The sequence below is a fragment of the Zootoca vivipara genome, chromosome 15, assembly GCF_965207765.1.
Source record: "Zootoca vivipara chromosome 15, rZooViv2.hap1.1, whole genome shotgun sequence".
NCBI lineage: Eukaryota > Metazoa > Chordata > Lepidosauria > Squamata > Lacertidae > Zootoca > Zootoca vivipara.
The window spans coordinates 4,111,681-4,137,428 of record NC_142598.1 but is presented as its reverse complement, the minus strand read 5'-3'; the positions used below and the strand labels follow the sequence as shown (position 1 = coordinate 4,137,428).

Here is a 25,748-nt window from a genome sequence, read left to right as displayed (position 1 = left end):
GGGTTCAGTCTGCATACGCAGTAATTGAATGTGCAAATCATCAAGTTGTACACAAACTTGGCCCTGTGTAGAGACATAGTGTACCTGTGCTCAGTACAAGGTGTCACGTGAACAAGCCTGTATTCAAGAGTGTTTCACGTGTATGATCTGGTCGTTTTGACAACAATCCTGCATGGTCAAATTAGAATTGTTATATGATATCTCTGAATTGCAGTTGGGGGTGAGAGGGTAGCGCTGTAGCGCTGCAGCACAGAGGGACTTAGTCGCTTCATGTCAGACGCGATCTTCGAACAGAGGACTTCAGCTCCCTCTATCAAGAGATACACTGCCTCCGCACGTGGAGGCTCAGCTTCGGAGATCGTGCCTAACACCCTGGACCGATAGTATGTCCTCTAATGACCCCTCCTTCTCAGAGAGTAGCAGCTCTGGAGTGACCACTCGTGTCCCCCTCCGGCGATTTCCAGCCTCTCCAGAGAGACCACGGCGCCGGCCAGTTATTTCCTTACAAGGCCGGGCCCGAGCGCTGCTTTAAGGGAGACGGGCGAGGAGGGTGGAGTGAGCCAGCGCGCCAGGCGTGGAGGCGGGAGGCGGGTCGCGGGTCGCTCTGCGTGGCTGGCTGCCTTGGTGGGCCGGGAAGGGGCTGCCGGTCTCTGGCATGGGCTGACTTCGTACGGCGCTCCCGCCTCTCTGCCAGCAGGTAGGATGGAGGGCAGCCATCGGGGGGGGGGGGGGCTGCAGGCTTGGCGGAGGGCAGGGCAGGGAGAAGCCAGTTCCCTCGCCCGCGTGAGTGGGCTGTGTGGGGGCTGTTTGCGCGCGCGCGCGCAGCCCACTCACGCCGCCCCCGCGAGTCGCACGCAGCGCCGGTCTGGGAAGCGCGCAGGATGCGGACGCCGAAGGAATGCAAACGACGGCGGATTGCGGCGGAAGAAGCGCGCGCGCTGCTGGTGGTTCTGGCAGCGGAGGATCGGGCGCGGGTGTGAAACGAGGAGAGGTAGGGCAGGGCGCCGGGAAGCCGCGCGGGAGCGGGCAGGGCTCGGTGGGGCAGGCGGGGGTTGCGCGCGCGCTCGGAGCGCGCACAGCCCTGCGGGTTGCCTCACTCGCGCCCCGGCCGTGTTCCGCGCCGGCCGGCCGGCTCTCTCGTGGCGAGGCGCGAGGCTGGAGCGTCTTGTTTCCGCGGCGAGTCAAGAGCCCAGCCGGGGGTCCTGCGGGGAGGGGGCGGTGGGCGCCCAAGAAGCCCCGGGCGGGTGTGCAAGGGACAGGGATCCCCCTAGGTGGGCAGGAGAGCGCCAGCGAAGAAAGTTTTATGCACCCATGCATCGGATCTAACCTAGAACTCTGGCTCTCGACGGGTAAATGATGGGCGTCTTAAATTTGCTGCAGGCAGTCGAGGGGTGTCGAATTTGTCGGGTCTGTTTTGATCGGGTGAAGCTCCCCAAATCGTTCTTCTTTGCTGAGTCCCCAAACAGGAGGATCTACCATTTGCTGAAGTGTGTGTGTGTGTGTGTGTGTGTGTGTGTGTGTGTGTCTGTGTGAGTGAATATGTAAGGTTTCATTGAGCTGTTTTTGTTGTCGCTGAACACATGCGAGACTTGCCTGTTGTGCTTCTGGAGTAAAGGCTCGTGCTATGCTGTTTCTCTGCTTGCTGCACCAAGCTGGCTAGTCGTCCAAGCTTGTATTAGTCCACCAACAGGTTCTTTTCTGTCTCTCCACTCCTCGTCTGAACCCTTTTTATCCATCCATCAGTTTGTCCAGCCATTTTCTGGATTCTTTCAGCCCCCACACTTTCCCCTCCCCATGACATGCTCTTGTGCTGCCTCTGTAAAAATGCCTTTCCTCTTCATCATTTTCAATCTTCATCAATATTGTGTACCAACTCTTGTCCCTCCATTCATATCTATGCATCACATCCAGATCTCCACCCTTTGCACACACTCCCCTCCCATGCCTCCATCCATATCCATTCATGCCTATTTATATCCCTTCATATCCATCTATGCAGTCTCAGGTCTGACTGTCACAAAATGAGACAGTACACACACACGTCCACATTTCTGTTGTATGCAAACACATGTTATTTACACTACAGATTGAAGTGTACCTCCAATGTACATGCAGATTTTCAAAATGTCATGTTTTGACCCACATGCAATCATATTCATGCAGTGTTTGATAATGCACCTGCATCTCCCTTGCATTGCAATCTTCACATATACACAGGGGTACACATACCCCTAAACATTTTGTGAATCCAAGCTTGGCCTCATTGAGGGGCAGTATTTCAATAGGAGTAGGAAAATGAGAGTACCGCTTAAACATTTTTTTAAAAAAGAAAAAAAGCACGGCAGCCCCCAGTTCCACACACATCATTTGGGACTTCATGCACATGTTGCTAGCTCACTGTGATCATAATATAATGCATGATTTATGCAAACATTATGCTTTCCACTCAAATTTCCCAGTATGTGGGCAACATTCATTGCATGCCAAACATTACATGTCACCCAGCATATACCGCCATCATTCATTAAAAAAACAAGAGCAGTTGAAAAGAGTCACCCCCCCCCATCAGACCCATTGGTCTTCACATGCAGATCCAATGCACATTCAGTCCCAGACAATGTAATTGAGTGTTTTATAACAACCACAATACTCAGGTAAACAAGGGGAGAATGTGGTATAATTATGGACAGAATATCGGATGGAGGGGAAAGACCTGCTGTTAATCTCAATGAGTGGCCTTGGGCAATTTATTTTCAGCATTTACTGAAAGTTAATCCTCACAGGCTTGTTGTGCAGATAAAAGGGGGTAACGATCCCAGCTATGCTGCCCTAAGATCCTTGAAGGAAGATACAAATGTGACAGTTAAATAAGAACAGTTTGCTAACGCACACATATGCGCGCACACACCCGCCTCCTTAAACACCCTGGTTGGCAACACAGTCCCTGATTTAAACATTCTCTTCTGTACACATATTTCAGCACAATTGCTGTGTTGGCACATGGTACCTGAGGCACAAAATCCACATCCTTCCTAATTCTGCCCCCCCCTCTAATACACACAAGGGACGCGGGTGGCGCTGTGGGTTGAACCACAGAGCCTAGGGCTTGCCGATCAGAAGGTCGGCGGTTCGAATCCCCGTGACGGGGTGAGCTCCCGTTGCTCGGTCCCAGCTCCAGCTACAGCGGGAAGGTAAACAGCGTTTTCGTGTGCTGCTCTGGTTCGCCAGAAGTGGCTTTGTCTTGCTGGCCACATGACCTGGAAGCTGTACGCCAGCTCCCTTGGCCAATAATGCGAGATGAGCGTCGCAACCCCAGAGTCGGTCACGACTGGACCTAACGGTCAGGCAGGGGTCCCTTTACCTTTACTAATACACACACACACACACACACACACACAGAGAGAGAGAGAGAGAGAGAGAGAGAGAGAGAGAGAGAGTCTAAAAAGGGGAAAGGTGATACATATTCCCACTCACTGTGCAGGCACCCATGCGGATTTGATGGCAGCAGCAGCAGATTTTTGAAACAATAGTTAAGAACACCCTGTTCATTCTGGCTGGTGATAGGTGAGGGGTTGTGGAGGGGCGAGGGACGTCTGTACCACAAAGACCTCTGGCAGGGGGAGCAGTGGCCTGAGGTCTTTGTGCTACCGGACAGTTTGCAGGCCACCTACACCCCCTCCCAGGCCAGCATTAGGTTCTGTGAGAGAACTAGGATACCCATGGTTAGGGGTGGAAGGCTAGCTTTGTCCTCCCCCCCCCTCAGTGTGACACTTCCCCTCACTTCTATCAGTGGTTTCCCCTTACTTCTATCAGTGGTATACTTGGGGATGTTGAGTGTTCCTTGCCTCTTAGTGACTCCAACCAGCAGATCTGTAATCGGTACAGCTGCTGCCCAAATCCCATCAGATTTCCTTATTGAAATTGCCCTATCTGCAGCTGCCATTCCTGCCCCCCCAATAAAACACATCTGGGCACCCCTGTGGTGTCACATCCCCAGTCTGGTTTTTGTCCCCACTTGCAGAACTGCTATTTTAAACCCTGAACAATCTCTGCCTATTAATAAAGAAAATATCTGTGCTGGCCCTGAGAATCAAGCTTACCCTTTCATTGCCTTGGCCCATCTACTGTAATTGGTTCTGTTTTTTGGTCAACACAATGCCAGGTCTGGGGCTGGCTTTTTTCAAGCCCCAATTGTAATGTCAGCCTCCACACTCCTACGTTTTTTATTTCTTCAGTAAATTTTTCTGCCACCACTCAGGGGAACACTCTCTCAAAGTGGCTTATAAGAATAATTAAAATAATATTAGTTTAATACTACTACTACTACTACTACTACTACTAATAATAATAATAATAATAAACAATACTAAATAAACAATAAATAAACAATACTAAATAAACAATAAACAAAACTAAAAACAGCTGCAGTTTAAAAGGCCAGCAAAACACTTTTTGTAAAACTCACGATGGAAACAGATCATTTTTAAAGGATATTTAAAAGTCATACGGGTGTGGTATTTTATGTTCCTTTTGTCTTACTTTTTCTTCTTCTTTGGTTTATTTTGTGGTTAAGTATGTGTATCTTATTGTTTTGTTTGTTTGTTTGTTTGTTTGTAAGTACGTCTAAATAAAATGTTTAATTAAAAAAATTAAAATAAAAGTTAACAAAGACTTCCTCTGAGAGATAGTTTCAGAGATAGGGGGCCACCACGGAAAAGGCCCTGTCTGTAGGCTGGGAAGTGGGGCCTCTGAGGCTTATCTTAAGGTTTGAGCAGGTTCATATGGACTGCTGGGGAAGTTGATGCTACTCTCTGCCATCTGCAACCCTGGTTTGGATGTTTGTTGGTTCAGTCAGGGAAGTGTAGGCACAGTTACACTCCCACCCCAAGCCTGTCCTACCACCAAGCAGCCAACATAGGCAGTTGGATGTTTGGAGGAATTGAGGTTGGCGGAGTGAGAGACAGACAGCTGGGATCTATGGGCCTCTTCGTCTCAATGCAACTTGCACAGGCAAACTTCCCGCTGGATTGCAAATTAAGGGTAGGATGAGGGGGCCCTGTCTTTTCAGTTGCCCTCTTCGAACACCCCAGGTGTGTTGGGTTGCCCTGACTATGTGCCTGCTTTTCTGCACAATCCAAAATGTGTAGTGATTTTCTTTGGCAGAGGAAAGGGGCAACCCACATATTCTTCTTGGGATTTTTCAATGTTTTAAACCACATCTATGCCCCATATCCCGTCTGTTCCCAGGCATTGGGGCAGACGACACAAATGAGAAACCATCCTGAGCCCTAGCAGAGATGACACTTTTTAGAAATAAAAAAGTACAGGTAGTAAAGGCAAGGGGAAAAGAGATCTCCTGGATGTATATTTTATACATTACTGTTGACCACCATGACCAAATTCTATCTTCTTGATAGCTCTTCTGTTCCTTAGGCAGGGGTCTGGGTGCTGGAGGTATATTTTTGCCAATCTGTCCCCATAAAAGTGGCCAGATTCTGTAACAAAGTTGGCACCCTCTAGCAGCTACTGCTTCACAGTTAAGGGGGGCGTGCATTGCAACACACACACACACACACACACACACACACACACACGTGTATAATATGCAGAGTCCTACAAGTGAGCAGTGGTCTACAAGTGTGGAGATGAAACTTTGTTCATGTAGTAACATTTTCTCTGTCTCTTATCACTTAAGCAAAAATTACCTCTTGAAACTACAGGCAAACCACATACCTGGATTCCTTTATTTTTAGTTGGCGAACCTTTTAGGTGGCTGCGGCACAGCTCCTGTTCATTTCAATGGGGTTCATTTCAAGGGTTTTTAAGCACCCACCATTATTTGACCCAAACTCAACTTCTCTCCTTCTGGAAATTAATAAAAGGAAACCATCTTTCCAAATACTTACTGTACATAATTTTTGTCTGCCATTTCCTGTACATAATCTGTCTTCATCTTTTTGCATAGCTATTATTTTATTTTCAATTATCTTCTGCTGCTGTTGCCTCATACTGCAACTAGATATAGCTGCTGCTAGTAGAATTCTCATTTTCTACTTCTGCATAACCCTTCATATTTATGAGAGGAGGGGGAAGCAGGGGTCCTATATTGACACAATACTTGGTTTTTCTTTGTTCAGGTCTTTAGCCTAGGGGGGTTTCCAGCTGGCCCCTGGAAGAAACAGCGCCCAGCAGTTTAACAGTCTGCACTTTAACAGTCATGAGATCTGAAGAAATGAGCAAGCAATGCTTTTCACAGCATATTACTTGTTGATGTCTGCAGGAACTAGTAGCACAGGTGCAAGGGCAAATAAGGAAGTTGACAACCCTGGCTTTATGTGGCCTGTTGCTACACAGTGATGGGGGAGAAGAGACTATAAACTCTTCAGGGTGAAATGGCTATTCTCTCTCCCCCCCCTTTTGCTTATGTGACCATAACAGTGGTTGAATGGCCTCCTAAATAGCCAGGAGATGAATCCCAAACACAATCAGCATTCTTTTTGTGTTGGTCATTACAAGAAAGAAAGAAAGAAAGAAAGAAAGAAAGAAAGAAAGAAAGAAAGAAAGAAAGAAAGAACTTCACATAAAATGTGCATATACTAATTTATATATGTATGTGCAAATTTGGAAATAATTATGACATTAGAAATGAAAATATAATAAATATCACCATAGTGGGGAAGACTTGTGGGCCTTCTCCATCTGCTTTCCAGGGCCTGCAGATGGACAACGTCAAGGCCTTCTCCCTACACTCTCTTCTAAGGGCCCTTTGTCTTTAAACCACCTGGACCAGAAAGGTGTTCAAGTGGAGGACACCTTCAAATATAGAGGCCTGTTCTCTGAAAGCTTTTCAAATAGGGGATGGTCTTCTGTAAAGTGAAGGGACCCAGGTGGCGCTGTGGGTTAAACCACAGAGTCTTGGGCTTGCTGATCAGAAGGTCGGGGGTTCGAATCCCTGCAATGGGGTGAGCTCCCGTTGCTCGGTCCCAGCTCCTGCCCACCTAGCAGTTCGAAAGCACATCAAAGTGCAAGTAGATAAATAGGGACCGCTCCGGCGGGAAGGTAAACGGCGTTTCCGTGTGCTGCTCTAGTTCGCCAGAAGCAGCTTTGTCATGCTGGCCACATGACCCGGAAGCTGTCTGCGGACAAACGCCGGCTCCCTTGGCCTATAGAGCGAGATGAGCACCGCAACCCCAGAGTCGGACACGACTGGACCTGATGGTCAGGGGCCCCTTTACCTTTACCTTCTGTAAAGTAGGACACATGAACACCCTATTTATATACTCTGGCCTCCTAAACCAGACTAACCACAACTGCCAGCAGTGAAGGAATATCAGGGATTACTTACGCAGACCCCTTCCTTACCCCATAGATGCATAATGTGCTGTTGGTCTTCTGCTTGGATCCGAAACTGCTTGCACTCTTGAGGAGTGGTGTGTGTGTGTGTGTGTGTGTGTGTGTGTGTGTGTGTGTGTGTTTGTGACTCCTCTTCTGACATTTCCAGAAATTCTTCCTTATGTATCAACCTAGAGGGCCCTTCAAGGGGGTTAGACTAGATGACCCTTGGGATCCCTTCCAACTCTACAGTTCTATGATTCCCCCGTGGATTCCATGCCGGGCACCAGGTCAGGGCTAGGCATGATGGGACCCAGAAACTGCTCTGCTGCTAATCAGGTTGGACCAAAACCTTTCGCTGAATGAGGCAAAGCAGCAAATGGCAACACACACCCATAAGCCAAGAGGCATATAGGACCCAAGCAGCAGCGGAGCTAGCCGCTCGGGCATCCGGAGGCGGGGCAATCTGCCCCGGGGGGATTTTGTCACCCTCCTCTGGGATGACACTGGGGGCATACCGCCCCCCCTTCCTACGCCCCTGGACCCAAAGCAGACTATTTTTGCACCCGAGGGAGAGAAATCTCACAAGTGCCAATACGCCAATCAATTAAATTAATTAAAACAAAAATAGCAATTTGCTGCCCTTCCATGGTACCCAAAACCAGCTGCTTGAGATGGCTGCTTCGCTTTGTCTAATGGTAGGGCCAGCAGTGGATTTTGGGGCACCATTAAGGATTGCAGAGTGGGAGGCAGCTGGTTCTCTTCCATGGATTCCAAGTGCCCAATGTTGCCTGGGAGAACTCCCATCTCGTTCATTTCAGAAAAGCTTGAACAGAGAACTTCTGAGTGGACCATATCCAAATTAATACATCTGTATGTGGAGCAGGGGAGCTGTTTGGATTTTCTTCCACAGGCATCAAAGTGTCTTGACCTGGCTCTGCATTGGGGCCTACATTCGACAAATGTTTTATATCTCATGACAGAGGAATGATCTCTGAAGTTTCCGGTCCAAGAAGCCGTGGGAATGAGCTGACCCCATTCCAGTGATCTGTTTTGTGTGTGTGTTCCTCCCAACATCTCTGGGCCTAGCTATTTCTGCGCTGCCCGTCTGCAGCCGTCCGCAATGCCGCTCGTGAAAGGCTGGAAGAAAAAGGTTGAGGACATCACCAGCGTCTACGACATCAAAGAGAAGCTGGGCACGTGAGTGAACCAAGAATGGCTAATGGAAGACCTGTGTGGGGCACTATGGGCCATGTGGGTCCTGCCAACGACAGCCAATTGGGAACTGAAGCTTCCTGGCACTTGCCATTCCTTGATTTTAAAGCTCCCCTTTGTTTCCCATGTTCTGAGCTGCCCCTTCTCTGCTGCTACAGCAGACTTCCTGAACCTGGTGCCCTCCAGAACTTTTGGACCACAAATCCCATCAGCCCCAGACGGCAAAGTAACGTCCTCTCTTCCTCCCACCCACCTTAACATCATTATTTTCTCCCTCTGCTCCCAGCCCAATCCCTGGCCAACTGATCTGAACCTACATGGCTTCTCTCATGGGGATAAACTTTGGTTTTGCTCTGCCATTCCCCAAAGCCCTTCTCCTTGACTTCAGTTGACAAATCAGTACTCATTTTAAACGTTGTCAACATAAGTAAAAATTAGCCTTTCCCATGGGTAGTGGTGCCCTTAGGTAATTTTAGATTTCAGACCTCATGGTCTTAAGGGTGGAGCTATTAGGATGGGTAAGGCATACCACTTATTTTGGAATTTTTTAAGGCAGCTCTGCTGTGTTTGGGCACCCTCCTGTCATTCTGCCGAGCAAAGCCCTGTAAGGCTGCCCCCAAATCCTGTCCTGATGGCCCCACTGGGCACAGGGGTGGCTGTGTGCTATGCTAGCAGCTCACACCTTACCTTCCTAGTTCCAAGCCCAACACGATGCCACTCTCAACCTGCACTTCTCTTAGCCCCCTGGTCCTGCCCCATCTCCTCTGCTGCTCTACTAGCAGTTGGACACCTGCTCCCCACTGCAGGGTGTCTCTTTCTGCAGAGACACCCCAGGAATGGCGCAGCCTGATGCACTTCATTTGCATGCTGCCATCCTATTGGCTGAACTGAGGGGGGGGGGGCTCTCTGACGTGTATGGGACAATAATAGACCAAGAGTCCAGGGAATCGGAAGAGGGGGGGTGAGAGCAGCCACAGAGTTACCGTATTCTGCCTGAGCAGGGGAAGTCGCAGGCCTGGGTCCACACATGCATACTCATCAGCTGTTTTCTCTGTAGCATCCAGTGATTGTGAGTGAACTTGCATGTGATGTCAGTTGAGAAACCCTTTTGCTGGAGGCAGCTCACACATTTATCTAAGGACCATCGGATCATGAAACGTGTGAATCTGGTCCCGATGGGGTGAAGAAACAGGAGCACTTGCAAAAAAGTTATTCCCCTTGTGCATTTTGGAAACACTTGGGTCATTTGCCCTACTAAAAGGAACCCACATCTGATTTAACTTAGTAGTGAAATTCTTAACCGGGAGCTGTTTTTGCTGTTGTTCCCAGCACCAGTATGATGCAAGCTATGGGAACAAACGAACGCTAAGGGCTTCCCGTGAGAAAGCGAGAGAGACAATCTGTGACATTTAAAAGCTGATTCACTATTTTGCATCTTTTAAGGCTGGAATCCTGTAACCACTTTGCTGGGAATAATTCTCACTGAGCCAACTCAGCGAAACTCACTTCTGGGTAAACATGCAAATAGGATTGTGTTGTCAAGGGCTATAGCAGCTGTTTTGATTATCCCACCATCCCCGGCCAGACCATAATGGCTGCCTGCCTCTTTAGTGAAAATATTATAGCCAGTGGTGCAGTTAGGTAAATTTAGACTCTGGATTTTATGTTTTTATGAGGGACACCTTTTTAGGGTAAAGCGTGCCACACGGGAAAACAGCTCTGTGGCATTGAGGGAGGGGTGGCTTTATTCTGCCTCTCTCTGATCCTCCTGCTGAACCTTTTCTGACAGAGGGGCCTTTTCAGAGGTGGTCTTGGCACAGGAGCATGGATCCCAACGCCTTGTAGCTCTCAAATGTATTCCGAAGAAAGCGTTGCGGGGCAAGGAAGCAGCAGTGGAGAATGAAATCGCTGTTCTCAAAAAGTAAGTAAATGTGTGTGTGTGTGTGTGTGTGTGTGTGTGTGTGTGTGTGTGTGTAGAGATAGTAAGGTAAAGGTAAAGGGACCCCTGACCATTAGGTCCAGTCGTGACAGACTCTGGGGTTGCGCGCTCATCTCGCATTATTGGCCGAGGGAGCCGGCGTACAGCTTCCAGGTCATGTGGCCAGCATGACAAAGCTGCTTCTGGCAAACCAGAGCAGCACATGGAAACACCGTTTACCTTCCTGCTGTAGCGGTTCCTATTTATCTACTTGCATTTTGACGTGCTTTCGAACTGCTAGGTTGGCAGGAGCTGGGACCAAGCAACGGGAGCTCATCCCGTCGCAGGGATTCGAACCGCCGACCTTCTGATCAGCAAGCCCTAGGCTCTGTGGTTAAACCACAGCGCCACCTGGGTCCCTGTGTGGAGATAGTATCTAGATATATTTATGTTCCTTCCAGAATATAAAATGCATCCTCAAAATCGGCTTTCATTACCGGGGTTCAACTCTCTTCAAACAATGGTGATATTGTTGGTTTTATCATGTGCCTCAAAGCATGTACAGAGAACCTTTCCCTGAGTGACAAAAGTCTAGTCCCTACAGATCCCTACAGATCTGGGTCGGATAATGTGGCTTTCAGTTAGACTTTTAACCCACCCCCCGCCCCAGCATTTCCTCTGCACTGGGTCTCTTGGTTTTTGAGCAACTAACCACAGGTTCAACATCTTGCAGTATTGTTTATAAACTGCATTTATTTCTTCACTTTCCTCCAAGGAGCTCAGGTTCTCCCCCCCCCCCTCCATCCCAGGTGGGTTAGGCTGAGAGGTAGTGAGAGGCCAAGGTCGCCTCGCTCACTTTGTGGCTGAGTGGGGATTGAATTAGGGTCTAGCTTGTCACGCAAGCTAAATCCGTTGAAATTTCCTCTTCTACACTCATGTTAAAGATTCAGGGGGAGCCCTTTCCTCTTTGGCATCTGAGCTACCCTAATTTGAATTTGGGTCTCCCCAGTCCAAATCCAGCACTCACCACAGCACTCTCAAGCCTTGCATGTAGACACTTGACTGTATTATGTTCTAGACACACAGCCAGGCGAGAATCCAGGGTTTTCTGACTCCTGCCCACTCCTCCATCTCTTAGTTTCTGTTTAATCTCTCTGGCATTGCAGGATTCAGCATGAGAACATTGTGGCTCTGGAGGACATTTATGAGAGCCCCACTCACCTGTACCTGACCATGCAGCTGTGAGTAGAAGTCCCTTGTGCTATTCATTTGGGTCTTGTTGGGGGTGTCCCCAGAGTGCCTTGGAGATGGCTGGCCCTTTCTGAATTGGCTGGGAGTGGCAGGTGTGACACTGGGTTAGGTAGTTCAAGGGCTACAGGTATTTAGTTCTGCTGCAGATGAGAGCTAAGGGGATAAGGCCAGGGCTTGACGAGAGACCTGACGACGGGAGAGAGGAAGTGCTGTGTTGGAGGATCTCAGCCCATTGAGATTGCTTAAACCAGGCATGTCCAAAGTCCGTTTCGGGGGCCTAATCCGGCCCACCGGTCAATTTAATCTGGCCCCCGTGGTAGTAATAAAAAAAAAGCTTTAAAATTTTGGGGTAAAATCCTAAAACAAAGCCCAACAACATTGGTCAGCCCTCATGCATGTTCACTTCATCAAATCTGGCCCTCTTTGGAAAAAGTTTGGGCACCCCTGGCTTAAGCGTATCAGAATATACCAGTCTTGACTCTTGGTATTGGGGAAAAGCAGGCAAACTCTGCAAAAGAAACTATTACAGAAGGTAATTTTTACAGGGGGAGTTGGATGATAGAACCCCTGGATCTGGGCTGGCCCAAGACATTCTGTTGCCTTATATAAAAGACAAGATCACTTATCTCCCTCTCAATCCGTGCATTTCATGTACAAGAGTTAACTGGACCGGCAGTTTAATATCTGGGCACCACCTGCACTGCACATTTAAAGCCATATCATGCTACTTTGAGCAGTCATGGCTCCCCCCCCAAAAAATCCTGGGAACGGTAGTTTGTTAAGGGTGCCGAGTGTTGTTAGGAGGCCCCCCATCTCCCTCACAGAGCTATAACTCCCAATATGGTTTAACAATCAATCCCTCTTCCCAAGAAACTCAGGGAATTGCAGTTTTGTGAGGGGAACAGGGGCCTCCTGCTTTAAATGTAAATGGGGCCTGGAGGTAAGCCACCTGTCTCTGGTTTGCAGTGTGACAGGAGGAGAGCTCTTTGACCGCATCATTGAGCGGGGCTACTACACCGAAAAGGATGCCAGCCAGCTCATCCGGCAGGTGCTAGAGGCAGTGAACTACCTGCACGATCTGGGCATTGTTCATCGGGATCTCAAGGTGAGAGCACAGAGGGCCCTGGGATGGTCTGGGGCAGGAGTGGGGGTGCTATAAATGATGTCAGGTGTGGGGTAGGTGAGCATGTGGTCTCTTGGGTGCCAGGTGAAGACATTTTAATCTTCTCAGGCTTTGAAACTGAATTTTTTTTCATCCGCTTAGTTTTAAACCTGTTGTGTATAGCTAGTGACGTTGTGTATTTTCTGTGTTGTTTTATTCTCTGCTGCTGTTTTGCTTTCTGTCCTTTTGCTGTCTTTTAAAGTGTTATTGTTTGCAACCAGCCCAGAGAGCATGGCTGTTGGGTGGAATTCAAATGCTGCTAATAAATGAATAAAGCAGGGAGGGAGGAAAGGCTACAGTTGCTGCTCACACTTCCATAGGAATTCCTTTTCACTCCGGGGGGGGGGGGGAGCTTCAGAACTTGTGAGCCACCAAGCTGAATGCAGCACATGAGCCACGTACACCAGCCGGCCACCTCACATTCCTCCCCACCATTTTCTGCAGCTGCGGGTGAACTGCAAAAATGGGAGGTTTGTTGGAGAACTTGGATGGACCTGCACTTGGCTTGATAGGCCTGTGCAAGTTGTGCATTTAGTGGGTTAGAGTAGCAGGTGGCGCGAGGGGCCTCTGTTATTTCTCCAGCTGATGGAGAAATAAGTTGAGTGGGGTCAGTCCTTGGTTCGCATGCTAGTTAGGTTTAGTGGCAAACACCAGACTTAGATGGAGGACATTCAAATCCCTCCTCACCCATGAAGCCCATTGGCTGAACACTTGGTACAACTGCCTCATGTTTTGCTTGAAGCATCTAATATTTGTAGATAAAATTGTAGAGTTGGAAGGGATCCCAAGGGTCATCTAGTCCAACCCCCTGCAATGCAGGGATCTCAACTGAAGCATCCCTCACAGATGGCCATCCAACCTCTGCTAAAAAACCTCCAAGGAAGGAGAGTCCTCCACAACCTTCTGTTCCACTGTCAAACAGCTTTTGCCACCAGAAAGTTCTTTCTGGAATCTTCTTTCCTGTACAGTGGTGCCTCGCTTAACGAATGCCCTGCTTAACGAAATTTCCGCTTAACGAAAGGATTTTTCGAGCGGAGGTTGCCTCGCTAGACGAATTCATTTTACGAAAAATTTGTCTAGCGAATCACGGTTTTCCATAGGAATGCATTGAAATTCAATTAATGCGTTCCTATGGGCATTTTTTTTAAAAAAAAAATTCAATGCATTCCTATGGGATTCGCTAGATGAATTTTTCGCTATAAGAAAAGACCCGTGGAACGAATTAAATTCATCTAGCGAGGCACCACTGTAACTTGAATACATTGGTTTGTGTCCTACCCTCTGGAGCAGGAGAAACAAGTTTGCGGGTGTCATTAAAGGAGCTGGCAAAGAGGCCCCTTCAAGGACTGGCTGGCTACAGAGTTCATGGGGGATTCAGTAGTGCAGGGCAGCCCAGGGAGCTTGATGGAAGTGCCTGTCAGCTGATGACGGGCACTGACTTCAAGCTATGGTTTTTTGCTGGGTTCGGGTTGGCTGGGGAACTTTGCAGTGAAACTGATCCCAGTTGGTTTGCTCTCACCAGCTGACTGGTGGTAACAAGAAGCCTCTTTAGCCCATGTACAATTGGAAGTGTACTTTAAGGCTCCCAGTTGTGCACTGGGAGCCATGTGTCCAGTTGCCCGTCATCACCTGGCATCAGATGTTATGCCTGGTGTGAAGCCGCTGGCCATGGTTTGGGGAAAAGGGCTCTCAGGCCAAAGCAGGCCAGCGGGATGAACGTTAGTCAGCCATGTTTTACTATTTTGTTTGTCGCCTTGGGCTCCTTTGGAAGGAAGGTGTGTCTGTCTGTCAGTCCATCAGTTGGGTTGCTTAGGGGAAAGGAGAAACAGAACGAATGTACAGGTAACCCCATTCTGTGCTACACCCCAAACAGCCTGAAAACCTCCTCTATGCTACTCCGTTTGAAGATGCCAAGATTATGATTACAGACTTTGGGCTGTCCAAGATTGAGGCTGATGGGATCATGTCCACAGCTTGTGGTACCCCTGGCTATGTGGGTGAGTGTGGCACGGGGGGAGGTGATTCTCAGCATTGTAAGCCGAGTGGGAGCAGTAAGATGGAGGGTGACTCTGCCACCAAAAGAGGAAATCCACCTGCTTTCTAGGGCAGATAATATACAGATGGATGCCTGAAGTATGGATGTTGTGAGGTTTGTGGAGGGATTGAGGTAACAAAGTATAAATAAGCAAAACACTGTTCCATTGGCAGAGCTTCCAAAAATACTGCCCATGTGTGTAGACATAATCTTGAGGTGAAGAATTCTCTATGCTAAAAAAAAAGGGGGGGGGAGCCATGATAACCTGAATTCTACAATCTATATTAAATTATATACTATTCACTGAGGATATTGCAAGCAACAATTACAGGGCACGGAGGCTGTACCCCTGGCCAGTGGCATAGTGTGGGGTGCCAGGGGTGCTGTTGCCCCGGGCACACAATCAGGTGGGGACACGAACAAAGCTCCCCCTCCGCAGATATCTCTGTTGCGCCCTCGTGCCCCATCCCTGCCTGGCACATGAGCGCCTGCCCAGAGGCAGTGGGGGCTAAGGTGCATTGAGGATGCCCTCCGCGCCCCAGCCCCACACTTGCCTGCCACGCGTGCGCACCCACCCACCCCAGCCGCTGGCAAACAGTGCTACGCCACTGCCCCTGGCAATCTTACACCCATGGCTTTTGAATCTTTGCCGGTCATTAGGTTTACACTTCCATGCATGTTTTTTTTTTATAAGTATGCATGCTGCTGCCTTTTAATTAATTACCAGACAAAAGCTGAGGTTTCCAGGTGGCAAATTTGGAGGCATTTCTGTGCCCCTAAAGAATGTCGGCATACGCACAACCCTGTTTTGTAATCCCTCAGATTCTCCCAACTGGAGTGGGTGGGTTGGAGGCAACCTAGCTAAGGCCGCTCGCCCTTAATTGTGCAGGGTTGCAGTGCTACATGAACACACAGGGGTGAATTGTGAACAGGTACAGTCACTTGGCAGCAGGCAGGCAATGTTCTTGGATATTGCTTACAGGGTGAAAGGCTGCTCTGAATTTCTGGAGAGGTGCCTGGGCTCAGAACTGGGCGGGGTGGCAGGGAGAGCCCTGCTGTCTGTCATGGAAGGAAGCTCCGCCCCTTAATTCTAACTGTGCATTTGCTCAGAGAAAATAATTCCGTATGCACTCAGGGGTAACGTTATTTGTACAGAAGAGGGAGCGTAGCCACAAATGGGAGGGTTCTACTAGGTTAGAGGAAGCGGGGGCTGCAAGAACAACAGCACCTTTCAAGAAACATTTTGTGGGAGGGCGGGCCCTGTGTGTGCTGCTACACTGTCAGCCAGGGATGCACAACCTGCAGCCCTCCAGATGTTGTTGGACTACAATGCCCATCATCCCTGATCACTGGCTATGCTGGCTGGGGCCAATGGCAGTTGTAGTCCAGAAACCTCTGGAGGGCTGCAGGCTGTGCCCCCCTGCTACAAGAGGTGGAATTGAAGACGGGGCACACATCAAAGCACCATGCCCTCCCCTCACTGTTGCCCATTGTGTCCTCTACAGCCCCTGAGATACTGGAGCAGAAACCGTACGGAAAAGCCGTGGACTCCTGGGCGCTTGGCGTCATCTCCTACATCTTGTGTGTATCTTTCTCTGTCTTCTCCCCTGGACAATCTCTTGCATGTAACCACGGGTAGCGGCCTCCGTGCATGCCTTTGATTCAGTGCCTTTTGCTGCCCCCTGCAGGCTTTGCGGTTATCCCCCTTTCTATGATGAGAACGACTCGGAGCTTTTCAACCAGATTCTGAAAGCTGAGTATGAGTTTGATTCCCCATACTGGGATGATATCTCTGAGTCAGGTGAGTAGAAGCGGGAGGAGGTCCTGGGGGGGGGCATAGGGAGGGCTACCTATAGAGTCGCTACTAATACGCAACCAAAAGAAGAGAGAAAAAACATCCTCCAAAAAAAAGAACAAACACTCATTTATGAAAACAGAGAAATAATTAGCATAATTTACATAGAAACACAACACAGCCAACCTTGCTCAGTCCAGGGAGGTATTTGTGGGAATGTTAGGGATGTGGATTAGGATATATTATTAGACAGATCCTATCCAAACTTGTGTTAGCAAGCTTCCAATATCAGCAGAGTGACATTCCCCTTTTGTGCGCAGCAAAGCGTGTGCGCTCAGGTTTGCTAAAAACTTTATACTTCAATATTGTACTTCCTGGCAAAGTCCCCTTTGTCCCTCTTAAAAGAAATACACAACACAGTGTTTATAAAATAAGATAGAGTTTACTTACAGTTTCATCCTGAGTTAACAGCATAATCTCAGAAAGGCAGGCTTACGTAGAAAAGTTACAAATATATACATGTGGAGACTACTTAGTAAGGTAAGGCTCCATTTGGTCTCACTCTTGGCAGCAGGCCAAGAGGGAGAACCATCCTAACTGTAGATTCTCTGGAGATGTGTTCCCATCGGAGGAGAAAAGGCTAAGAGAGAGAATGGCTGCTGGCTAGGGGCTTTTGTCCCAGCTAATCCATCTCATCTGCATATCTGGGGGAACAGGAACTTAGTCAGGTGTCCCTCCAGGTGAGTTCCTGTTAGTGGACACTCTAGGAACTGTTGTGACTTGTCTGCCCCAGTGTTCCATCCCACAGTATTGCCCAAACCAGATGTTAATAACTCATCTTATATTGTTGCGAGGTTTACCAAAATAATAAATCCCTCATGTTTTAACTACAGTCTTTATGGGAAATTAGATACAAGACAAACAGAGGGCCATCTTGTAGGATCTCTCGTCTGAGTCACCACAGAGATTTATCTGAGCTGTTACTTTAAAGCTGCAAGAGTCCTGCCTATGTGGGTGTTTCAGTCCAGACTATTTATATATTATGACAACACAGCAGCTAGTCAAAAAGCAGCAGCATAAATCTTGGGGCTATTAAACTTGGAACCCCCAGGAGGCTTCACAGTAAGAAAATGAGGAGGATGATAGTATTGCATTTGGTGAAAGGGTTTCCATGCCAAGCAGAAAAGCAAAGCCTCGCCGTGGAATTTGGGTGCATTGCAAGGCAGTGGGGGCTGGCAGACCCCGGCCGTGGTGTGACAACTAGGCACGACCAGTGGACAGCTGCAAGATACCACACGGAACTGTTAAGAAAAAAGGAAAAATGAAGGCAGGAATGAAATAGTTATGAAGGAAAAATAAAAGCATGAGAGGGGAGTGGGGCAGTACGAAAATACTTTTAAGCTGAGCTTGAAATAATTGCTCTCAGCAGAAAGTCACAGGGGATGTACTGACTGAATGAAGTTGTCTGAGCACCCCAAACATTTGCAGCTGCATGTGGTTTTGAAAGCGGGATTAACTGTGACCCTACCTGCCCGTAGCCTTATGAGTACAGATGATCATGAATGCACAATAAAAAGGACAGCTGGAGGTGTCCATAGAATGGTGATCTACATAAAGGAAATGTCTCAGTGGATAATTCTTTTAGGAAGCTTTCCACTTCAGGCAAGATCGTAGCAGATTGTGAAAACCATCTTACTTTGGCCAGCTTTCCTCTGCATTCAGTTTAGGGCGTGTGATAAATTTTACTTCAACGAGTTTATTTTGTTAGAGACTTCTTAGGAGACCCCAAATGGAAGAATTTTGTTTACTGTATTAGAAAGACATTGGATAGGAAACAGTATACGGTACATTTGACTCACTGCATGCCCCAAATAGTAAACAAAAACAATTCATAATCAAAATGCTTAAGAAATTGATTAAGTTCTCAAAAGCGGAGGTAATATTGGCCAGAAGCCTAAATTGAAGTTTATTATATGGTTAGAAGAAATAAAAATAGAAATATTGTAAACAAATGAAACGCTGGAAAAAACCCACCCAATTGCAGTAATATAACTTGTTGTGGGGAAAGACGTGGGTGGAATCTTTCTTCCTTAAGTGGTGGATTTCTGTATGGAGTGGGAGGTTTGTATGGAAGAGCATTACAATAACTGTCTGAAGTGGTAAACATGTAGACGCAGGGCTACTATGTCACTGAGAACTAGGGCTCCATCTTAACAGGCAGCTTTTCAGATAATTGGCAGTTGTTGTCCATTACCAACAACAAAAGGGAACAGCATCACTATTGCTCCCTGCACTTTTCCTCAGCCTACCACATTAACCAACAAAATGTTTAATTGTATAATGATTGATATTTAATAAAAACTTAAAAAAACAAAAACAAAATACAAAATGGTGGTTCAGCAACCAAGAAAGGGAGTGCAGCCATGCCAAGGGCTTTAGGCAACAACCTTTGGATTAAATCATGAAGCTTGCCCCTTTGTTTCCACACAGCCAAAGATTTTATCCGACACCTTCTAGAAAGGGACCCGGAGAAGCGATTCACCTGTGAACAGGCCCTGCAGCATCCCTGGTAAGTCCCACCTGTCAGGGGGGGGGGGGTCGGTCTGCAAAGGTCTTGGTGGAAAGGGGAAGGAAATAATTTTGCCCACTGCTGACATTTCTGTTTGTCCCAAAACATTGTGTGGCGAAGAAGAGTTTGGGGGAATACGAAAAAGATACATACATAATACTGCGTTAGAACAATACAGTGTTTTGTTTCATGAGCCAAGCTGCCTCCATTTTTGGTGTTCCCATATTATCAGCAACGTCTTTGGGAAAGGGAAATATGGTGTGGAGGGGGGCACTCCAATCCTTCCATGCTTGCTCTTTCTCCTCCTCTCTAAATTCTCCGTTCTCGTGGCTTTTCTGCCAATGGACTAAAAATGCATTTTGGGCTGGGGAGGGGCCAGCTGGTAAGGGAATTTGAAGTGAAGAGCAGCGGGAAGAAGGTTAAGCACTTCCTCTTCCACTCAGACTGTTCCTTGCCAAGCATTTCTTTTCTTCAAAACACTGGTGAGGCTCCACTAGATCAATTTGATTGTAACAGGAAGGAAAACAATAGATTGCACTTCTGTAGCACACATGCTGGGTTCCGCCCAACTTTTGGGGGTCGGGTGCATGTGTGACATCACATGGCGGAGGAGGCTGACCGGCACCTGTTGCAGCCATGGGGAGGCCCAGTGGGGCCTTGAATTTTTTTGGGGGGGGGGGCCTTGGCCCCAGCCCCAGATGGCGCCCCTGTTCTGTGTATTGCTTTGATTCCACAACCTTCTGTATTCTATTGGAGCTTAGGCCTCACCTGCAGGCCTAGTATTGAGTACTTTAATTCAGTACTTTAAGTCAGTGGTTCCCAACAGGTGGTCCGGGGACCCCCAGGGGTCTGCGAGCTATGCCAGAGGGGTCCTCAAGATCCTATTAGAATAAAAAATATATTAAATATATTTCGTATGATAACAGATTTTTTGTTTTGGCCGCTTCCTGCATGAGCAGAGTCTAGCGCAAAACTAGAATTAGATAGAGGCAGTAGTTCTGCTGTATGCCGCAAGGACTACAAGAAACTTGGAGATAAGGCAATGAAAAAGATCCTTCCATTTGCAACCACATATCGGTGTGAGCAAGCATTTTCTTCCATGTGTTTCATGAAAAACAAATATAGGAATCGGCTCGACATGCGGTCGGATTTCAGAGTGAAAGTTTCAAGTTTGGAACCTAATATTTCAGAAATAATGGACTCAAAGGACAGATTTAACTCATCTCATTAAGAACTGAAAATTAAAACTAACTGTATACTGATGGAGTACTCTGTTGTAACTGTAAAAAACGTATAAATATAAAATATAAAAAGACTCTTAATTTGGCTCTCACTTTTTAATTTTAGGATTAGGAATTAATGGGGGTCCTTGTCACAATAGCGGCTCGATGAGGGGTCCTCGAGAAAATTTTGTTGGGAACCCCTGCTTTAAGTGGTCTCTGAAAATTGTTCTGTCTGGAATGAAATAGGCAGCAAGATTACACCCCAAAGCCTCATGATAAATCCTACTTTTCTGCTCTGCAATAGGGGAAGCCTCCATCTCTTTCACAGTTTATATGTGTACGTTAAACCATAGTGAGACACCAGGGCACCAAGATTTCCACATGCAAATATGAAGTGGCCAGAAAGCGAGCTGCGCATCAGCTGAACTAGACCAGTCCCAGAACGGTGATGACACCAAAGCAAAATAATCTAACAAATGATAATTACCCTGCCTGTTATGTATTTCAGGATCTCCGGGGACACGGCTTTGGAGAAAGATATTCATGGCTCTGTGTGTGAGCAGATCCAGAAAAACTTTGCTCGCAGTCAATGGAAGGTAAAGAGGAATGTTTAACTTTAACCCAAGGTGGAGAAGGGTTTGCACTCTTTCTGCAGTGCTTAATTTAAAGGAAGTTGTTCTAGGGTCCCTGCAAAGCTCTGCTCCACACCTGATATCAGGTGTAGGATGGGGTTTTTTTGTGACATGGCCAGAATGAACTTGTGGGCCTCATTAAGAGCGTGGCCTGCAATAATAATAATAATAATAATAATAATAATAATAATAATAGTAATAATTTGTTATAACAGGATAAAACTTCAAACATTAAAAACCTCCCTATACAGGGCTGCCTTCAGATGTCTTCTAAAAGTTGTATAGTTATTTATCTCCTTGGCATCTGACGGGAGGGCTTTTCACAGAGCGGTCCCCACTACCAAGTCCCCCAACCACTGCAGGAGAGTTCCCCCTGCTAATTTCTGCAGACCAAGCTGTTGCTTCAGGCCAGGCAGTTTTCTGTTAAGCTGGCATCCTTATTCACACTTCCATTCTTACAGCGAGCATTCAATGCCACATCCTTCTTGCGCCACATCACCAAGCATGGACCTGGTGCGGAGGGCGAGGAAATTGGAGAGGCCACTTCTGGAGCACATCGTGGGAAATGGTGACCAGAGAGGTGTGTGTGTGAGATAGAAGAGCATTTTGCCAGCCAGGGGCTGCTGGGGGAGGGAGGGCAGATCTCTCACTTATTTCTGCTCACTGCCCTGGACTCCTTAACAGTCGCTGGATATGCAGAAATTAAGCAAAGGCCACTTAGCATGGAAGCTAAGCAAGCGAGGCCTTTCCTTTTATTTCTGCTTCTCAGTATTCTTTTAAAAGCACCGGGGCAGGGATGTAATTGGAAGTTGTGGAGAGGGACTAAGCCTGAGAGCCATACTCCCGAGATCGCCCCTGCCACTCTCTGCCCGCTTGGCCTGCATTTTGCAACGGAGCGTCAGGGGGAGATGAGTCGAAGGGCATCATGCAGAAGGGGGTGGAGTCTCCTTCCTCGGAGGTTTTTAAGGTGATGGCCGTCTGTCAGGGATTCTTTAGCTGCGATTCCTGCATTGCAGGGGGTTGGACTAGATGACCCTCGTGGTCCCTCCCCACTCTAGGATTCTGTGGAAAATGTTTTAATGGGTACATTAGGTTTTTCTGCTTCCTGCTCATTGGTTATGTGGCAGGATTAGAGCCTGGGAGGGGGAAATGAGGTGGGGGAATGGCTGTGGCAGTAATGCGAACTGCTGCAGGAGGGATCCACTAGGGCACAGCGAGAGAGAGAGAGAGAGGGAGAGAGAGAGAGAGAGAGAGAGATTTGGTTCACTCTACAGGCTACTCTCTGAGAGTGACTGCTCCTAGGGACTGCTAGCAACCCAGCCTAGTCCTGGCTGCCATGTTCCATTATTGCAAGCACACTGCACAAGGAAACCTAGTAGCTGGGACTAAGGCATGGACAGCATACAGAAATAGGCTGCAGGGCAAATAGCAATGGGAAGGAGGGGAAGTCTCAGTGGGTGCAAGAGGGTCTTATCCAGGACCAGGGCTCCAGAAGATGGGGCTGCTTTGTCCTAGGAATCTTGAAAGGGCAGGGACTTATTCACAGAAACGGCCTGTCTTTAACCCATTTCTTGCCTTCCGCAGGTGCCTGAAGAGCCTGGGCCGCTGCCCTTTGCATGAGCTACCCTCCTGCATGCGGCTTCACAGCCATGACGCTGCGCCAGCGCCCTCACCCAAGAGGTGGGCGTGCCCTTTCATTTCCTGCTCCCCCTTCCGGGGACATCTCTGCCCTGAGGGGCCCAGGAGTCACGTCAAGTCAGCCACTGTCCAGCCTGCTTTTAGCAGGGTTTGAAGTTGCCCTGCTGCCTGGGACCAAAACCCACCTCCCCCCTTAAGGCTGGTGAAGCCATCACAACCCTGCTGTGTTACTCACCCACTTTCTTTCATGTTGGCTATAGAGCCAACAGCGAGAGCCCTGGATGGCTTGGGGTGTGTGTGGAAATGCTGTGTTGGTGGAGGGGTTAAAAAGACACCCTTCCCTATAACCCATTGGGGAGATTCCAAGATGGATTTGAGACTCTTTCTCCTCCCCTCGAGAGTTAACAACATGGTAGCTGCCGAGCAGAGAAGATCCGGTGGAGCAGAAGGACCCCACAGTAGCTGTGTGGGAATAGTGGAATGGGAAATAGTAAAAAGGCAGCCGCCAGCAGAGCGGAAGGTAGCAGGAATCCCAGATCTGAGATAGGCAGGTGCCATTTGATAGACATTGGGGGGACCTTGGGAGTTGGGCTCCAGAAGTTGAAGACAGACGTAACATTTTAAAGACCGATGCTGGTGGTTTGTAGCAGCCTCACTGTCTCCAAACTAATGTCACGGGGTGCACATTTTGGGGGTGGGGGTGGGGATTCTGTAGGGTTTTTTTAAAGCATGGTTCAGTTTGAACCAGGGAGAAGTCAGCTGTGATGAGCACCAATTTGCAAGTACCCAGGGTATCTCCAACTCACACCTCCACATTCTGAAGCAGTTTTGCAGCCATTTAAAAAAAAGCAAGACCTTGAGGTTGTGTTTCCTTTTTTTAAGTTGAAGGAAGGACCCATCTAAGCCTCAGCACATGGGCAGTGCTGCCACAAGTAACAAAACCGAAGAGGCAGGCAGGTCTGCTTCATGTACAAGGCCATGGGGCAAGGATGTGGGCTTGACACATTGCCTCGCAGTAGGAAGCCACTGGCCGGTCGGGCATTTGACTTGTTGCACCACGAGTTGCTAAGCTGGCGCTGCCCTGTGGGGCAAAAGCCCACCCTGAGAATGCTACGTCTGTCTTTACGTCGTGCTGATTAGTGTTTTGTTTTTTCAGTCGGGCCAGTTAGACAAGGTGTTGGCAGAATTCTAGGGAAAGAGAGAGCCAGCTGGGACCAGTCAGGAGCAGCCGAGGCCTGCTGCATTCATCAGGTGCTCTGCTTTTATGTTCACAGATCCCTCGCTACTTGCCCCTCTCCCCAGGGAAGACCTGGGCTCCATAGGCCCGTTCTGCAGCACCCACTCCGAAATAAAGTTGCTTCTCTGAGTGCAGCTCAGGGATGCCCCACATGGCGGGGGGGGGGACGGGCTATCCCCTAATCTTCCCAAAAAGATATTGGTGGGGAAAGCAGGGGGGTCAGCAAGGTCAGTTGCCCCTCTCCTCTGTTCCACACCCTCCACCACCTGCCCTTGTATTGCTGTCAGACTGAACATTTGCTTTGCTGTGTTGCTCAGAGCTGGAGATTGTTCTTGTGGTTCTTGTGGGGACTGGTGGGGGGTTGTTTCCGTCGTGCTTCCCCTCCCCACACGTGTCAATAAATGAAAACTGTTACACCAAATGGGAATGGTCATTATTTCTTCTCCTCCATCCACAGGTTATAGAATGTTGCCCTCCCACAGAATCAGTGGCGCTGCTCCACATATTATTTCCCTGACTTGTTGCTACCAAATAATGAGAACAGTTCTCTTCCACAAATTCAAACTGAGGGGCTGAACTGAACGTTGCCCTCCCACTTCCCAGTTTGTGCTCCTGGTGAATTATATTGCTAGGCTAGAAGCCCCCGTCTTTCTGCTACCATGTTTCTCCGAAAATAAGACACCGTCTTACATTTCATAGAATCATAGAGTTGGAAGAGACCACAAGGGCCATCCAGTCCAACCCCCTGCCAAGCAGGAAACACCATCAAAGCATTCTTGACATATGCCTGTCAAGCATCTGCTTAAAGACCTCCAAAGAAGGAGACTCCACCACACTCCTTGGTAGCAAATTCCACTGCCAAACAGCTCTTACTGTCAGGAAGTTCTTCCTAATGTTTAGGTGAAATCTTCTTTCTTGAAGTTTGAATCCATTGCTCCGTGTCCGCTTCTCTGGAGCAGCAGAAAACAATCTTTCTCCCTCCTCCATATGACATCCTTTCATATATTTGAACATGGCTATCATATCACCCCTTAACCTTCTCTTCTCCAGGCTAAACATACCCAGCTCCCTAAGCCGTTCCTCATAAGGCATCGTTTCCAGACCTTTGACCATTTTGGTTGCCCTCTTCTGGACACGTTCCAGCTTGTCAGTATCCTTCTTGAACTGTGGTGCCCAGAACTGGACACAGTACTCCAGGTGAGGTCTGACCAGAGCAGAATACAGTGGTACTATTACTTCCTTAGATCTAGATGCTATACTCCTATTGAGTATTTATTTTTCCTCAAAAAAACACACACAGTGGCTTATTTTCAGGGGATGTCTTATTTTTATTACATGTCCAGCCTAGCCTCTTCCTTGGTGCCCTCCCGAACTGCCCCTATCACTATGTCTTATTTTCAGGGTATGGCTTACATTGCGCAAATGCTTAGAAATCCTGCTACGGCTTATTTTATGGGTATGTAACGGTACTGCTCCCCATGTCAGGGACTACTTCTACTGGGCTGGACGGTCACTTTGAGGTTACAGCAGAGGGCGGGTCAACCCTGTCCCCCTCCTCGTGCCTCTGCTGGCTGCTGTGATGAGTCCTATGACCACACCCAGTCAATGCCAGCTAGGCCCACAGTTCTGCCTCTCCGCTGGCAAATGGTGGGAGTGGATTTGGCCCTGCACCTGCCAGTTGCTCATCCTTAGAAAGAAAGTCTATCCACCTCGTGCTGGTGGCTGGCTGGTGGACAGAACC

At 48.2% G+C, this 25,748-nt stretch overlaps 1 protein-coding gene across 2 annotated transcripts; it reads left to right on the top strand.

Annotated features, from left to right (window-relative positions):
- Nucleotides 1-556: 556 nt before the first annotated feature.
- Nucleotides 557-24,428, top strand: PNCK (pregnancy up-regulated nonubiquitous CaM kinase). 2 transcript variants are annotated; one of them, XM_035097044.3, is made up of 12 exons: nt 557-697; nt 8,316-8,532; nt 10,337-10,468; nt 11,632-11,706; nt 12,683-12,821; nt 14,752-14,875; nt 16,419-16,494; nt 16,602-16,714; nt 19,199-19,277; nt 21,009-21,096; nt 21,594-21,712; nt 22,717-24,428. In XM_035097044.3, exons 2-11 carry the CDS (start codon nt 8,456-8,458, stop codon nt 21,702-21,704), a joined length of 1,014 nt encoding a protein of 337 aa, XP_034952935.1. In that variant the 5' UTR covers nt 557-697; nt 8,316-8,455; the 3' UTR covers nt 21,705-21,712; nt 22,717-24,428. The 2 variants fall into 2 exon arrangements, with proteins under 2 accessions (XP_034952935.1, XP_034952936.1); XM_035097045.3 differs by having other exon boundaries at nt 627-991.
- The last annotated feature ends 1,320 nt before the right edge of the window (nt 24,429-25,748 follow it).